Below are 17,116 nucleotides of genomic sequence, written 5' to 3'. Positions count from 1 at the left end.
AGAAAGTTATTATTAACTTCACTACTTATGATAGCGTCTTTGAAATAATTAAGACTGCAGTCTTGCTGTGGCAGGCGCATATAAAAAAATGGCCCCAGGACAATTACAGTGTAAACAGACATGAGACAAAAACCAAGGAGAAAAGAGTACAATGAACCCCCAGAAAGATCAAGTTAATTGAGGACAAACAGCATTAGAAGGCTGCACTATTTCTTGGCACATTGTATTTAATTAGAAAGGCATAAAGTAGAACAAGCATCAGGTTTGAACTTAACAGAATTAAACAACGGGAAGAGAGAAGAAATGCAAGTTGTATGCTTTGAAGCATGTTGCCTTCATGCAGGTAGTTTTTATCACAGTGGAGAGGATTATTAGCTTTATTGCTGCTACTAACACTGCAGAAAATTATGTGTCTTGTGGGGATGGTTCTCAGAGTGGCAGTAGTCACTAACTGCAAAGGGGCTGCTGACAAGGTCTCTTCTAATGCATACTGCAGAGCCAATGATGAAAAAAACCCTCTTCAGGCCTCAGCTCTGCCAAAATTTCCCTTCATGCTTATTCAAATTCCACACTTGATTTCCAGATCATGAAAAGAGCAGCAAAAACCTTTTTTGTCTCGCCTTTTCCTATTGTGGATCATTTCACTCTCTACAACTGGATACTGTAGAATTTCAATAATTTATGTTTCAATAGCATCAAACTGATATGCAGTTTTCTTAGGCATTCTACTGATGAAAGTGATGGCAATCCCTGCTCCCAAAGAGTTTACAGCTCTAAAGGCATAGAGCCTGAGTGAAATAAAAAAAAAAAAAAAAAAAAAAAAAAAAAAAAAAAAAAAAAAAAAAAAAAAAAGAGCAGGACGGAAAAATTCTGCTCTATTTGCATATAATAGGAGAAGCCACAGTTGTCATTCAGGGTCTTAACACAGCTCACCATCTACCTGGCTAATTCTGTTACTGGCATTCTTCCAATTTCATTACTGCTGGCGAGGACTTTTAATGAGGATAAGGTGATATGAATGGACTTCAGATTGTGAACTGATTTAGTAAAGTTTTCTGAGTTTGCACACGATTACCACATGATGTCTTCTGTGAAGAAGGCAATGACGGACCTTTTTTTTACACGTATGTACCACAATGACAAAACAAAACCAGCAACCACATGAAACTGAACCATTCTAAGACCACAGTTAAGAACAGAAAGCTTTCAACCCCAAAATATAAAGGCCAGGTTTTCATTGCATTTCTTTTTCCTGGAGAGAAGAGGGGAAGAGGAAAGAAGGGTCACTTACATGTGGCCTAAAGAATATAAACTAAAAAGTTCTGATTGTTTTTAGGTCAGGACAGTTGCTTAATTTTATACTAAATTCTGAACACAAGCACACTTTCAATCTGAGTGTTGTTTCAGCTCCTGCCTGGATGGCTAAATAGCAACCCTGATAGAGACGAACCCCTGGGCTCAAGAAAGAGGTCCTCAGCAAATTCCCGTGCTGTTCAGTGGCTGGCTGCCTTAGCGTGTTCCTTAGAGCTGGGGAAATTCATTGCACATGGATTTCAGTTTCTCTTTCAAAGGTTGGTCTCCAAATTGGACAAAGGAGGCCTCAAACCCGAGGCACAGCCTCTCCTACCAAAGAAGGTAACAAGTCCAAGCATCCGAGACGCCTTCGGACTGACTCAGGGCGCCGCAGAGCCGCACAGGCTGCTGATCCCCACAGCCTCAGCTGGGGACGGGGACAGGGCTACGGAGCCAGCCCAGAGGAGGGACACAAAGATGCTCTGGGGGCCGGAGCACCTCTCCTATGGAGACAGGCTGAGAGAATTGGGGCTGCTCGGTCTGGAGAAGGGAGGGCTGCGGTGAGAGCTCACAGTGCCTAAGGGGGTCTGTAAGAAACACGGGAACGCACTGCCCGGCACGGCCTGTAGTGACACGACAAGGGGTTATGGTTTTAAACTGTAAGAGGGTACATCTACACTACAGCTAAGGAAGAAGTTTTTACAGGGAAGGTGGTGGAACACTGTCACCCAGAGGGGTGGTGGATGCCCCATACCAAAAAACATTCGAGGTCAAGACACACACGGCTGAGCAACCGGATCGAGCTGAAGATGCTCCAGCTCTCCTGCTTACTGCAGAGGGATGAGAGCAGATGAGCTTTAAAAATCCTTTCCAACCCAAACCCAAACTCTATGACTCTATGCCTCAACACACGCGCGCACACACACACACGGAGCCCTCAGCATCCACACAAAATCCCCGCTCGCACAACAAACCGCCCCGCTGGGAGGGCCCCTGGGCGCAGCGCGGACCCTGCCCCAGCCGCGGCCCTCACACGCACAGCAGCGCAGCAAAGCACACCGGGCACCCACACAGCCATGCCGGCCAACAGCAGCTCCGGGCAACCGCACACACAGCACCGGGCACGCCACCCCTGTGGGCCCGGGAATGCGGGATCCCGCAGAGCAGCGGGCACAGGGACACAGGGACCCCGCTCTCACCGCGCACCCGCGGGCACGTGCGCTCGCGGGGGCGCGCACCGGCGGAGGCGCACTCACGCCCACGGGCACGCGCGGGGCGGGGCGGGGGCAGGAGGCGGAGGCGCGCTCTCAGGAAGAGGAAGAGGAGGAGCAGGAGGAAAAGGAAAGGGGAGAGGCGGGGCGTTCCGCAACTTCCCGACGGCTCGGGCCGGTCCTACGGTGGCTTCGGCGGGCTGGGACCGGCGGTTCGGCTCGGCTCGGTTCGGCTCGGCCCGGCCCGGCCGGCAGGTAAGAATGGGTCACAGTGAGCTACGGGGCACGCCCACGGGCACGCCACAGGCAGGCGCAGCCGGGAACGCGGCCACGACAGGGTACGGTCCCCACCTACATACAGCCCTTGTTTCTTCCCTGTTTACAGCAGGGACGCCCACGGGAAGCAGCCCCGCTGCCGTGGGGCCGCCCAGCACGGGAAGCGCGGCTGCTCCCGCGGCTCCCAGTACGCCCGGAGCTGCCCGCTCCTTAGAGCTCCCACCCAGCGAAGTCAGCCGGCCTCGCCAGCCAAGGATGACCGAAATGCACAACGCGGAACACACGCGTCTGCCGTGTTACGGCAAGAAAAACCATTCCGTAAAAAAAAAAGGGTTGTTTTCTTTCAGACAAGTAAGGCTAGATGTGTTAATTTAAATAGCGTCAGAGAATGGAGAAGAATACCAACAACGCCATGTGTTTAGCAGAGCAACATCAACATTTCCTTAAAGCAAGCCTCAAAGGCAAGCCAGGCACCTCTGAACGGAAAATAAACTTAATTACGTCATTCGGTAATGGGGCAGTGATGCCCAGACTGCGGACCAAGCTTGCAGTGCATGATCCACAGCTGGTTTATGAAACCATTAAAAAAAATAAGGACTTGTTGTCTTTTACGTGGGTGCACTGATGATGCACAAAGATACTTGGGTGGCAGTGGGTGTTCAGTCCTAGGGCTGTTGTCACAGAGGTCTGGACTGGGCAGAGGCAGAGCCCAGGGCAGGAAGGGACAGTAGCACTACCAGCTGCTGTGGAAATCCTGTTACCTCTGTGCTCTGTGGCTAGCTTGAGCTTTGGATCCAGCAGTAACACACCGCTGTTATGAGACTGCTGTGGTCATGAACTCACATGGCTCCTTCTTCAGGTAGTTTGCATGGACATTGTCCCTACTGCTGAGGTATGAAGTCCATCCCAGGCTCCGGACTGTCCCATTTTCAGACTAAGTTATTCACAGGCAAGTCATTTTACTTGTTCCTGTGCCAACACTGCTTAGATTTATAAATAGCTTTTTATCCTTGCTGATGGTTTACACCTTTGCCGTGTGTATGTATGCACATGGATGCATGTTTACACAATGTCATATATTTGTGTACATATATGTGTATGCATGCATGTATTTGCAGAGCAGAGTCACATTCCCTCCTGGGCAAAAGAAGTCTCACTCTTGCCAGCTTCTCTGGTATGACACGCGTTTGGTTTCCTGCATCATCCTTGGCTTTTCCTGTAATGGCTGCCTTTTAAACATAAAATTGGAAAACCGCAGAGAATACTTGCAGTTTGCTCTTTATTTCCAAAGTTTTTTACAGCTGTTAGAAAATGAACAATTTCTGAAAGTCTGAACAAAATGCAGATAGTGGTCAGCTGCATCTCCCCTGCCATTGCCAGGGGGATTTAATGAACTGGGGAAGAATGGGAAAAAAATCCAATGGAAGAAAACTCAAAGATGAGTTTCAGTAGTCTTCAAGCATGGGTATATTTTTGAAGCACGTTTGAATGTTTATAGCTTTGTGAGTACTGTGTCAGGATAGATGCCTGTAACTATTTAGATTTAAATTTGAAAGTGAGGAGAAAGGAACTAGAAGTATTGGATTCTTTAAAGTAGTTCAGGCTCAGATTTTAGGATACTGAAGGTAACATCAACTCATACATTTTGCTCATTTGTCAGATTTTCTCTCTGGGTTAAATCACTGTAAAATGACTCTTGAATGCTTGTTCCATATAGTACCATTTTAAAAGAGTAGTTACAAACACTAGGGTTTACTGAACTGGAGTCAAGTCCATCTAATACAATTATAAGAATCTGACTGGTGGGGTAACTTGCTTTTTCTTCTTCCTCAGAATGATCGCCTTGTGCACAATGAAACATTTATGTCAAGCAACCAGAAATGAGAACAGATATGCAACAAGGTTCTTTGGTACTCTTCTGACACAATCAGCACAGAAATGGCTCTGTTCTCCATTCTGGATAGTGGTACCTGACCCTAGGAAGTCAGCTGTGTTTGGGCTTACTCAGCCATATTGTACAGATGAAAAAACTCATGCACAACCAAAAGGGAAAACAGCATTTGGAAGCGTTGGGCGAAGAATTCCCTACCGTATTTTGCATGTACTCAACCAGGATGGGGAGAGCTTAGGAAACATGCATCGAGCAGATGCACTCAGACTTATGGATGAACATGGTCTGAAACTGGTTCTGCTTCGTGACAATGTAGAACCTCCAGTTTACAGACTAATGACTGGGCAGCAGATTCACGAAGAACAGCTTAAACGTGCAGAGAAGAAAAAATCAAGTCCAAAGCCAGGTATGTGCACTGTAAACACTACAACACTGAGAACTTGGAAAAATGCTGCATTAAAAGTTACTTCAGTAGATTAAATCCTCTTACTTGTATTTGTGTAAATCCAAAGCAATGTCACTGCAGTCCACGCTATTAAGGATTTACAGTGGTGAAAATAAAATTTTGGATTAGTCCAGTCTTCCACAAAGAAGCCTCCTATTGCTCTGTCAGGATTTGCTATTTTGGCATCTGCTGACTTGTTAAAAAATATCTTTGAGTGAATATGACTGGGCTCTGGTTCCATAAGATTTATTGAATTTCTGTTCTTTTACTAAGGCATAGAGTGACAGGCAGTTTTTACAAAGTAAGGACTAGATACACCAATATAATTATATCATTTGTCACCAGTAGTCATGAAACTCTTTCTCATTTGCTGCTGGGAAAGCAAAGTCTGGAGCCCTTTCTTGTACAGAGTAAGAGGATTTTTTCAATACTGAACACTTTTCAGTTTGGGTTTGGTTTTTTGATTTTTTTTTTTCTTCAGTTTAACAAACTGAGTTTGGCAAAGAGGTTTTAGAAAAGGCATGTGACCTTGTATCTGCTCATATGCTCAGACTAACAAAGATAGCTGTGCTTTGGGTAGAGTTCTGATTTTAGAGGGGGCCATTATTGTGGTAGTGAGTTGCTCTGTTCAAGAAACCACAAAAGTATTATTCAGATGGTAACTATTTTAGAGACGCTTGAAGGAGGAAGAGACTGTAGGTTGTTCAAATACATGACAAGGCATCATTGTACTTCCAGTTGAATATTGCACTTCACCATTCAATAAAATGGACTTTGAGATGAAGAGCTGTCTAATGTCAAAGCTTTTACCTTCAGCTGTCCTACATGCAGAACACAGGAATTTGCACACTAAGTCTTTAATTCCAGATCCAATGCTTACCTGTTTGTTAGACCTACATTGTGGATCATATGAACAAGACTGTAATTAAAAATATCTTAAGCCTTCTGACCCTGAAGAGATTTCACTGTGTGCCTCAAACATGCACTCAGTCTTCTAGTTAGGGCAGCAAGTATCAAACAGCCACCCTCTCAGGTGAGTGTGGTGCATGCTGAGACAATGATATTGGGGTGCCCTGAGAAAGCAGCACGAGAAGAGGGAGTCAAGCAGACAAAGCACCATAAGCTGATAAGAGAGCAACTAGTACAGGTTTGTCAAATATTAAGCCAATACAGTTTCAGTTCTGTTTTAAACAGGGGTGGTTCAGAAGGAGTTATCCTTTTCTTCAGCTATTGCCAAGAACGACTTAGAGACCAAGACTAAACAGATAGCACAGTGGATTGAAAAGAGACACCATGTTAAAGTTACCATCCGGCAAGCAAAAGGTAGCAGTACAGACATGGTAAGTGTGCTCCTGAAAGTTGGACCAGTCAGTGTCAAACAGCTGCAGCTGTATTGACCTTCCATATTTGGTACTACCACGAATTTTAGTATCTCAGTGGAGATCTAGGTCCCATGCCGTAATGGTTGCCTGCCTGAAGCTGCTCCTGTTCAAACATTGGTGTAGAAAAGTAGTCCAGACAATTCAAACACCATTCCTTAAGAATCCAGCTGCAGTATTAGCTTGGACAGCAGAGTCTAAGCAGTTCCTGCTCCTATGCAGCACCACCTTATTTGGGGCTAGTGAAATTTTCTTAGCTACAGCTTTAGCCAGCTCACCCACTGAAAACTTTTAACAGTGAGGTTTTAAAAAAAAATTATATTTTAGCTGGATTGTTTCACAAACTCTTCTTTGGGAGCTGCATTTCTGTAACTTTGGCTAAGATTAGTTGTCCAGTCTTACATGAAAAACTATTGTTTTTCCAAGACTAGCAAAGTGAACATCTCTAAAAATGTTAAGGAGCTGATGGCAACTTCCCAGTATAACTGCAGGGCCTTGGAGATTTCACTGTCATCCACACAATTGGATTTTTATAGATATTCTGTGTAAGACTTTTTTTTCTTTGTAATGTCTGTAGTGAATTAAGTTTCCTTGATTATTTCCTCAACTAAATTGCTGGGGAAAAGTGTGATAGTACTCCATCCAAAAAGAACAAAACTTTTTATAGGAAGTTAAATTCACAGGGAAAGGGTAACAGAAAGAACTGATGATGGGAGGGAACAGAGCATTTCATGACATAATCCTGATTTACACCGTCTTTACATTTAATAACGAGGTTAGGAATTCAGTGTGTTACATGAATGCACTGTTACCACTCACTTCAATCCTACCAGGTCCTGCTAACCTTAGAACAGTACTACCCCTTAAGAAAACAGCCTCAAATAATAATATATCTGAACTTAGAGGAAGAGGAGGGTGGAGAGGAGTCAGATGCAGACCACTGTCATGGACACCCTTAAAGAGCAAAACATTGTGAGTCAGCAGTACAGCCTAAATGTTAGGAAATGGCTGAATCCCCCTCTAGTGACTTGCCTAAACTTGCTCATGAGTAAAGAACAGTTAGGAAAGGACAGGCTGAAGTGCTCAAACTAGAACTAGCAACTAGCTTGTTTCAGCTAATAGCTAAATTAAGCAGATGATTTTATTACAGAGCAGCTTGAAATATTTTCCTACCTGTATCTGTGCATTCATTTAGTTCCATTTTTCTCTTCTTTTTTAGTTCATGCTTTTTGATCAAATTTTGGAGACTGTGTCTGAGAAAGCCACTTATCTTTCCAAGCCAAAAGTTGCTAGAGAAGGAGTGAGTACATGTGTTTTGAGGCACATGTCTGACAGAGAGTTGAAAGAACACCAGAAGATGGAAATCAAGAAAAACAGTACAGTAAAGAAAGATGAAAATGAAGATCTGAAGTCGAGTGAGTTGCATCAGTGACTTTCTGAAGTGGTGTAAACAATATATATTTATTTAAAAAATAAAACCAAAAAATATTAATTTTAGATAAAGTTATTATTGAGCTTTGCATTGGTCGTTCCACGAAGAACACTGTCTAGGTAAACCCTTGCTACAGAGTCCGAATTTCAACAGCTGGTATTCCATTTTCCACAAGCTTATCCACCGTCTTGCTTTCCATCCCAACCTCATCCTTTCCTGGCTGTGTTTTAGGGGGAATGTAGCCACTGAGATGAGAGGCTAAGCTCCTCTTGGGACGAGAACGCTTTGCCTGACAGAAATAGATCCAGAATTAGTAAATTTAACATACCTGTGGAGCAAAGACTACTGTTCTGGTGGGGGAAAAAAAATCAATGTACAGGCCAGGACTGCATTAGCTAAAAGAGCTTCATATATTAAGAATCTCACAAATTATCTAGATATTTGACCTGGTTTCCTGCTTGAAGTCACATTCTAAAACAGGTAATGTTTACTCTCCTCAGCAGTGACAGGGTAGGGGTGAAAAGACTTTCCCAAGAGTGTAACTTACTTTCAAGTTCAGCTTTCTCTTTTCAGGATCGTGTACAACTGCATGCCGTGCTAGGCTCTGCTACACTTACAAAGAGCAGTTGGGAGGGAAAAAATGGAGTTGAGTTTATAGTTTCAGATAATGGCATTCAGTTAAGAACAGTTAAAAAAAATGCATACCTTCATTGCAAACGCTTTTCCGCAGCCTGGATATTCACAAGAGAAGGGTTTTTTCTCCTCATGAAAAGAGAGGATATGGCTTTGAAGGTTAAATAAAGTTGTGTAAGTTCTTCCGCATCCTTCTCTGGGGCAGCGGCAGACTTCCCTCTCCACAGCATGTGTCTTTTGATGCTGCTTGAGGTAATCCTTCCGTTTAAAAGTTTTGTTACATTCGTTGCAGACTATTGGCTCTAAGTGGGAGAAAGAAAGGCAGAGTATAAATTAACGATTTCTTACAGAAACTCTGAATCAAAGCCTAGTGGTCTATTAGAACAATGCTAAAATCAACATGAAATGCAAGGAACTTCGACACTTCAGGAGGATAATGCGGTATGAATTATCCACATCTGAAATCCTACATAAAACAATTTTTTGTTAACTGAATCACAAAGTTAAGATAGTATATTGAGCAGTATTTTCATCAAAGGTCTAGCTGGGGTGACAGCCACTGCACCAATAAAGTTAAAGTTTGGGACACACAAGTTGATTAAATGAGTACAGCAAGGACTCCTCTTCAGATAAGCAGCTGGTTTCCTATTTGTATCATAAGTTAACTAAAGCATTTAGGATTTACCTGTATGACTGACTTTATTATGCTTCAGCAGCTCTGTCCAAGTTTTTCCAATATATAAGCAGTTTTCCTTCTTGCACGCATACCCTGTTGGACAGGACAGATGTTTACAATCACAGAAGGTCTGGCAAACAGTCCTGTTTTACAGCGGGGAACTCCACTTCTAGCATTTGAAAACTAAAGCCAGTTACTCCTTGTCTCTTCCCATACTGCACAGGAATGGGATAAGAGACAATGAACAATCAACACAATTTAGAACAAGAGAAAATCCTACTAGTTTTAAGTAAGAAACTTTCTATCACTGACACCACTTGTCCAGAGAGGCTGTGGAAGCCCTAGCCCTGGAACCATTCAACACCACTGGATGCAGTCCTCAACAAACTGGTCCAACTGGCCCTGCCTTGAGCAGGAAGCTGGACCAGATGACCTCCAGAGATCCTTCCTGACCTAAACGATTGTGTGAAACTCTCTCCTTGCTTCAGTAAAGCTACTTTCTCCCAACCATACACCTCTCAAATAGACGAAAATAACTAGTAATACATATTAGTTATATATATTTGTCCTGCATATTAAAAAGAAATAATAACCTTACAGTAATATTCTAAAGAGATTCTGCCATTCTCTCAAGCAGGCAGGAACCACAGAAAGTCAACACTATTTAAATCCAGGACAGGAATGCTCAAAAACCTAGGAACAAGTCCTTGTCTTAAAAAAAGGGAATCACAGTACAAATCACAGCGTTCTGGGTACTCTTCCTAGTCTGTTGGGTTTGTTTACTTTGGTTCTATTTTTTTCCTATCACTGGAAAGCTGGGTATCTGTCAGTGAAAGAATGGATAGGAGGGGAGCAGAACCGGCTCAAATGTACGTGGCCACATCACGATGATTTCACTTACAGGCCTCTCACATAGGTTCATTAATAACTAAAAATATATATGGTTCTGCCAAGGCTCCATAGGAAATTTGTGGCAGAACTGGCAACTGATCCTAAGCTCTGGACATGTAGGCTAATGCCTTAACTGTCAGCCCATCTCCAAAAGATGGATTATTTGCAAGGAAGTACCTCAGAAGAAATAACTTCTCCTGAAGGAATCCTGAGCTCTGCTCAGACTGCCACAAACACACCATAATTGAACACTGCAATGCCCCACAGTTATATCCCACTTTACTATTCAAAACGGGTGTTCTTGTCTTGTCTGGATCACTAGGCCCAAAACACTTTCAGATCTGTCATCCATCCAGTCCTTTCTCCTTTGCTGAAACAGAACTTAAAAAGCAGTTTTACCTTCATGTACCTTCTCATGCCGCTTTAGTCGACTTGGAGTAGAGAAACACTTTCCACATCCTTCTTTATTACATCTAGGTACAAAAGAGCAGTGGTTTCATTTCATTCACCCTATCTATGTATTTTTGTCAAAAACAACTAAAATGAACAAAATAATCCAAGCTTCCCTTTGCCTACAGATCTGTGTGTGTCCCCCTACCTTGTAAAAGTAAATTCCAAAGTAGTTTTTTAATAGACTTGGATGACTTTGAGAGTTAGAACTATAGTGTGATTTCAAATATACAGCAAGTTGAGCTTCAGCTGAAGAGTCAAGCCTTGTATCATCCCTACACAGCAGGCTCTTGAAGCGTAAAAGAAAGACAGAAAGTGGAAGGTTTTAAGTGGCTTGTACAGAATCAGCAGAGCAGTGACATTTTTGTTCATCATCCAACCACAGTAGTGCATTTCACTGAAGTGGAATGAGCACTCATGTTAAATGTGACCCACCTGTAAGAAATACAAGACTGAACTTTGCTTTTAGCAGACCTACAGTGATAGTGATGTGTTACCCAAAATGGAGTTGCAATGCACAGCCTCCAAGATTAGCGTGGGAGTCTCTCCCCTTTTTCTAAGTACTACTCACATCAATGTCAGCCAGTCATTGCTTCTTACTGGGAAATAAAGGTAGATGCATTTTTTACTATTGTGTAAGCTTTTATGCTTGTATTTCAAATTATGAACTAAAAACGGGGGCACGGGGGTCTTGTGGGGTTTTTTTTAATTGATGGAATACTGAAGTTACAGAGCACCAAGACTTGCGCAAAACAGATCACTGAGCAAAGAACTAGTACAAGGAATATACTTGCAGCCCTGACTACAAACTGATTTTTTTTTACTACCACATCAATGAAAAGGCTGAGAAAATGCACCTATTTTCATCTACAGTGTTTACGTGTTACGGTTCAGTATTAAAATTATCCACGTACTTGAAGGGAGGTTCATTGGTGTGGTGACACTGATGAACTTTAAGCTGTTGATGCTTCTTGAAAGACTTGTTACAGCCTTCAACATCACACTATTGAGGAAATTAAGTTATCATTAGAGTCCAAATAATGACAGTTCAGTTCACGTGCTTGTTGAAATCCCAGTCATGGTATTTGAACTTATACAAATACCACATAATATCAAGTTGATGTATTTCACCAGATACACAAAGAGGAGCTTGCTTAGCCTCCACTGTACAGTACAAAAATAATTACTCACCACATATTGCTTTTGCTGATTTTGATGCTTGCGCTCAATGTGCTTCTTCATGTTTGATTTTGTTCCAAATTTCTCATTGCACCCATCAGTTGTGCACCTGCAAATTAACTGCATTTTTTATTACTGCTGTCAGTGACTTGTTCCTTAGGCCGATACAGAAATCACTGTACAAGAAGAACACACTGAAGGATTACTGAAACTCACAACTCAAATACAGAAGTTCGCTTTGAAGACACTAACAGCCAGAGGCTAACTTAGCCTTTTAATATTGTATTCTTGGGGGAGATCTGCCCGTTTCTTTAAGCACCTGACGGAACAGGGTCAAGGTTTGATGCCATCCTGTGTGCACACTGTTACTGCAGTGCCCATGACACCAAAGGCATGCGTGCCCTGTACCACCGCCCTGTTTTAACCACCTTTCCTTACGAATAAACGCAATAAATAATTAGCTTAAGAAGAAAAGACTTGGGCCTTACTCGAACGGCTTTTCCCCGGTGTGCGTGAGGAGGTGTCGGGCGCGGTGGAAGTCCCTCGTGAACCCTTTGCCGCAGCCTTCATAATCGCAAACATACGGCCTCTGAAAGAGAGGAGCTTGTTCCAGGGGCAAACCCACCCCTTCGGGGGCTCGGCCGCCGTCAGAGGGATGCCCCGGACACAGCGCGCAGCCCTCGGGTGCTGTGGCACGCCCGAGGAGGTGACGCGGCCGGCCCGGTTCCCGGTACCTACGCCTCGGTCACACAGAACCCTCCCTCCCAGCCGGCGCGGCTCACCTCGCCCGTGTGCCGGCAGAGGTGGGCGGACAGCCGCCAGGCCTTGTTGAAGGTGGCGTCGCAGCCGGGGAAGGAGCAGATGTACGGGCGGACGAGGAGAACGCTGCCGCTCCCTCCGCCGTCCCCCAGCGCGCCGGCCATGGCGGAGGGCACGTGACGGAGCGGGCGGGCGGCGCGTGCTCGGTGAGGCGGGGCCGTGGGCCGGGCCCGAGGGGCTGCGGGGGGTGCGGGCCCGTCCGCAGCGGTACCCGCAGAGCGGGGAGCCCCGCGCAGAGTCACTGACTGTCCTGGCTTGGAAGGGACACACAGGCATCGTCGAGTCCAGCTCCTGGCCCTGCACAGGACATCCCCAAGAGTCGCACCATGTGCCTGAGTGCGTTACCCAAACGCTTCTTGAGCTCTGCCAGGGTGGTGCTGTGACCGCTTCCCTGGGGAGCCTGTTCCAGGGCCCGGCCACCCTCTGGGTGAGGAACGTTTTTCTAATATCCAACCTAAACCTCTCCTGACACAGCTTCAGGCTATTCCCTCGGGTCCTGTCACTGCTCACCACACAGAAGAGATCAGTGCCTGTCCCTCTCTTCCCCTCCCGAGGAAGCTGTAGCTGCAGTGAGCTCTCCCCTCAGTCTCCTCCAGGCTGACCAGACCAATGGCTGAACAGCAGTTCCTCATAGGGCTTCCCCTCCACACCCTTCCCCATTCCTTGTTGCCCTCCTTTGGATGTTCTCTAACAACTTAATGTCTTTTTTATAGTGTGGCACCCAAACCTGCTCTCAGCACTCAAGGTGAGCCTGCCCTAGCTCAGAGCAGAGCAGGACAATCCCCTCCCTTGCCCGGCTGTGATGCTGTGCATGATGCCCCCCAGGCCAGGGCTGGCCCTTTTGGCTACCAGGGCACTGCTGCCTCATGTCCAACTTGCCATCAACCAGGACCCCCCAGTCCTGTTCCATGGCACTGCTTTCCAGTATCTCATTCCCCAGACTGTATGAACACCCAGGGTTGCCCTGTCCCAGGTGCAGAATACAGCACATGGCTGAGGAGATCTGGTCATGCAGAGATTCACACATTTAATTCTGTGTCCCTTGCTACAGATAACACCCCACCTGAGGTTTTAAGGACATAAAGGCTCTGCTGTCTCCCTGAGAAGGATTTCATGGCTTTTGCAGGTGCCAGGTTCTGGTGCAAAGGCTCTCCAAGCAGGTTTGGTTTGGCTCCCTGCTTTGCTCAAGGACAAGTCCGGATAATGCTGGTCAGCCTCTGGTCCAGACTAGGGGAATCTCATGGACTCTGCTGGATGATGCTTAACACCTGCCCCAAAATTTGGGTGTTTTCAGCCTGGATTGTTTGAAATCTTATGGCCTGTCACCCCAGCCTGTGGTCCTGCTGTGTCCCCAAGCCACCTGAGGGCACAGCTAGAGGAAGAGGACATGAGGCTAAAATGAGCTGAGGGTCTCATATACTTTGCCCAGCACCTTCCTGGTACTGACTTGTAGTGAGGGATCTGGGGGTGTTGAGTCTGGGGAGAAGGAAGCTCAGGGGGGGCATTATAGCTGTCTACTCTCAACTGCCTGAATGAAGGTTGTAGCCATGTAGGGATAGGTATCTCTCTTCTCCCAGGTATCAAGTGACCAGACCAGAGGAAATGGCCTCAGGTTGTGCCATGGAAGGTTAGACTGTATTTAAGTAAAAAAATCTTCAGAAAAGGGTTGTAAGGCATTGGAACAGGTTGCCCAGGAAGTGGTTGAGTCACCATCCCTCAAAGTATTTAAAAGATGTGCAGATGTGGCACTCGGGGACATGGTTTAGTGGTGGGCTTGGCAGTGCTGGATTACTGATTGGACTTAATGATCTTAAAGGCCTTTTCCAACCTAAATGATTCTATGACCACATCATCTGCCCTGTTTTGCTCTGAGTTGTCACACGAGCTTTATTTTAGGTGACATTCTCCATCTGCTGTAATTCTCCCCACAGAGCAAGTGTGGGGAACAGTGCAAGTGTGGGATTAACTGCAATATGATTGTGACAAGGGAACCATCCTGCGGAAAAAAAAGTTCCCAATCCTTTCTCCTTGTTTATATACTCAGAGTTGTAAAGCCTGAGCAGATGGTGATGCTTGGAGCATGCTGGGAAACAGGAAGAAAAAGATGGGGGGAATAAGGGTCAGGAATCCAGTGTATGGGGACTGGAGGAGGGAAGGGACAAATGAAGTGAGGTGGCAGGAATGACAAAGGATGTGGAACCTAATGGCTGTGCACAGCACATTGCCGGGAGGGAAGATGCTGGGCAGAGTGAGAAGTTCATGCCAGCCAGGAGCAGATCCCCATGGCCTCGGGGCATATCTCTTATCTCACTCATCTATAGCTGGATTAAGGCGAGGGCTGAAGGAGACAAACCACAAAGCAATGGCAAGAAATCAGCTTCTTTTCAGCAAGGTAGTCAGTCTAAAACAAGTCTCAGCTTTTAACAAATACTAACCAAAGTACATAAGAGAAAATATTGCTGTGGTTTTGGTTATTCGGGGGTTTTTGGGGGGCCTGGGAATTGCAATAAAAAACAATCCATAAAGTTAAAAAAGAAGTTATAAATGTTTCTTTTCTGAGAAAATTTTTCATTTTTTTCCTTTCCTGTGCAAACATGATATTGCCTCAGACCACTCTAAAACAGGTGAGGAAATAGCGTGCAAGGCAGAAAACTTCGGAAATGTTGCTACTGGCTATACAGAGAAAAAATATTCTTCACATGAGGCTTTGTGCTATGCAATGCCAGTTTGAGATTTCAGCAGAGTCCTCTGGGAACTTTAATCCAGTTTTGGAAATATAAAAGTAGTGGGTGACTCAAGGCAAGAGGGATTCTCGTTGTATTTGTGATGTCTTCTGACTTGACTGTGAGAGGGAGGGTTTTGAAGAGTCCTCTAGGAAAGCTAGAAAGAGAGTGGGTTGTCTTTCAGATTTGATGTTATAATTTTCCACTGTAGGAGGTGAAAGGTAAACCTGCTAAGAGGTAGACATATGCAATGGAGAAAAATCAAATCTGAATATAAATATTTCCAGAGCGAGGTCCACACTGCAGCTGATAAATTTTAATAATCTGTAAGCTGAAGGGGAGAAAAAACTCAGATAAATGAGGCAGTTCATTCTCTCAAGAAAAAAGAAAAAAACAACACAGAACTCCTTCATATACACATAAACCCCCCACAGGGTAGTAAATCCCTCAGACTCCAATTGAAACTATTTCTTTAAGCTACCAGGATCTACTCAGAATTAAGTATCAATCAGGGCAAGACTTCACATAGTGAATACTCCTATCCCTCTGAAGAGCTGCTGGGTGAATGGGCCACATATCATTTTCTACCAAAGGCTGTTTCATTTTCCCATCCCACCATTCTATAAGTAGTGGTATTTACATCATCTCTGAGGTAAGTTGCTTCTCTTTGTGCAGCACAGTTGAAGTGAAAAGATCTTATGTTTATTGAACATTACACAGAAGTTATTTGGATGTGTATTAAAATGAAGATAAATATGTTTGAATGTGCTTCCAGAGTAGCTCTGTGATTGAAGAAATTATTCCCCTGCATAAGAAAATTTAGAAACTGAAAGATTACTTTTTCTCTAGACTTTTTGCAAGCTGAACATTGTTTGCTTGAGACACCATATCTAGAGGTCTCTTGGCATAGTCCAGTGGTGGTGGGATGGAAAGAGACTGTGACTTAAGAATGACACTAGCTACTATTTATGTGTTCTGCTGAGCGGGTCCCAACAAGTTGTGTGACCCAGACTGCATTGGTGGTTCAAAAATCCTGCAACAAAACCAGACACATGTCCAAAAAATGAAAGGCCTTTATGCTTTCCAGAGTAAGGGGAGAAATTGTGATGAAGTTGGCAAGGGTTGTCAGGATACTTCCTGTAGTTTTTGGAGAAGTCCCTCAGTCACACATGGTGAACTGTCAAATAAGGTAGGACAGAAGTCAAACATAGCAAAGAAGTAATTTTAGCTTTTTTAATAGAGGTGAATCTACAAATGTGGATGAAAAGAGCAGGGGTTGGGAGAAGGGTCTTGGTGAATAGCTGCGCTAAGAAGGATCAGTCCAGGCACACTGGAAGTACTTCCTGTGTCTACTGTATTACTGCTCTAATAATTTCTACTAGTTTCCCCTGTTCCAGTCTACTTGCAAGGTTGTATGGACCCCAACTCTCTTTGCCTCCTCACAACAATCACTTTATTCTTTCCTTCATCAAGCATGAGCTCGGTCTTCCATTTTTCCTAAATCACAAGCCTGCCACGCAGCTAAGAGAGCGTAGGATGAAGTACATGTGAATTATGCAACCTGGATGCCAGAGGTGAACTGCAGTCAGGATAATGTTTTCTTTATCTCTCTGTTTACTGAATTATAGCTGGCTTGTAATGGTGCCAGCGACCTCAGGAGCCCTTTCTAGGGATTTCTGGGAACCACAAAAACATGTTAGGAAGAGGATGGAGTTAATCAGTTGGGCTTTCCTGCTGCTATATTCAGCCCAGCAAGCCGCCTCTGACAGATGTTTCTGCTTTTAGGCCACAAGGAATGTTATTGACTGGCTTTCCCTG

General features: G+C 44.6%; 2 protein-coding genes across 3 annotated transcripts; one reads left to right on the top strand and one right to left on the bottom strand.

The window, feature by feature from the left end:
• The first annotated feature begins 2,635 nt into the window (after positions 1–2,635).
• Positions 2,636–7,986, top strand: MTIF3 (mitochondrial translational initiation factor 3). Of its 2 annotated transcripts, none has more exons than XM_062487617.1 (4): positions 2,636–2,759; positions 4,614–5,077; positions 6,311–6,456; positions 7,715–7,986. In XM_062487617.1, exons 2-4 carry the CDS (start codon positions 4,615–4,617, stop codon positions 7,925–7,927), a joined length of 822 nt encoding a protein of 273 aa, XP_062343601.1. In that variant the 5' UTR covers positions 2,636–2,759; position 4,614; the 3' UTR covers positions 7,928–7,986. The 2 variants fall into 2 exon arrangements, with proteins under 2 accessions (XP_062343601.1, XP_062343599.1); XM_062487615.1 differs by having other exon boundaries at positions 2,691–2,759; positions 2,890–5,077.
• On the bottom strand, positions 7,944–12,679 carry GTF3A (general transcription factor IIIA). The gene is made up of 9 exons (XM_062487614.1): positions 12,539–12,679; positions 12,245–12,345; positions 11,769–11,865; positions 11,492–11,580; positions 10,527–10,600; positions 9,246–9,329; positions 8,633–8,862; positions 8,475–8,534; positions 7,944–8,216 (listed from the first exon to the last, which is right to left on the bottom strand). Exons 1-9 carry the CDS (start codon positions 12,677–12,679, stop codon positions 8,058–8,060), a joined length of 1,035 nt encoding a protein of 344 aa, XP_062343598.1. The 3' UTR covers positions 7,944–8,057.
• Between the last annotated feature and the right edge of the window lie 4,437 nt (positions 12,680–17,116).

Source organism: Cinclus cinclus, chromosome 2 (assembly GCF_963662255.1).
Source record: "Cinclus cinclus chromosome 2, bCinCin1.1, whole genome shotgun sequence".
NCBI lineage: Eukaryota > Metazoa > Chordata > Aves > Passeriformes > Cinclidae > Cinclus > Cinclus cinclus.
This window is presented reverse-complemented; position numbering and strand designations above follow the sequence as displayed.

Excerpts from the sequence above, each read along its gene's own strand:
- MTIF3 (XM_062487617.1), top strand. The coding sequence starts at position 4,615 with ATGATCGCCTTGTGCACAATGAAACATTTATGTCAAGCAACCAGAAAT. Across the intron at positions 5,078-6,310 it reads AAAATCAAGTCCAAAGCCAG|GGGTGGTTCAGAAGGAGTTA; the intron begins GTATGTGCACTG and ends TGTTTTAAACAG. Across the intron at positions 6,457-7,714 it reads AAGGTAGCAGTACAGACATG|TTCATGCTTTTTGATCAAAT; the intron begins GTAAGTGTGCTC and ends CTTCTTTTTTAG.
- GTF3A (XM_062487614.1), bottom strand. The coding sequence starts at position 12,679 with ATGGCCGGCGCGCTGGGGGACGGCGGAGGGAGCGGCAGCGTTCTCCTC. Across the intron at positions 11,581-11,768 it reads ATCAGCAAAAGCAATATGTG|TGTGATGTTGAAGGCTGTAA; the intron begins GTGAGTAATTAT and ends TTTCCTCAATAG. Across the intron at positions 8,217-8,474 it reads AGAGAAAGCTGAACTTGAAA|GCAAAGCGTTCTCGTCCCAA; the intron begins GTAAGTTACACT and ends TATTTCTGTCAG.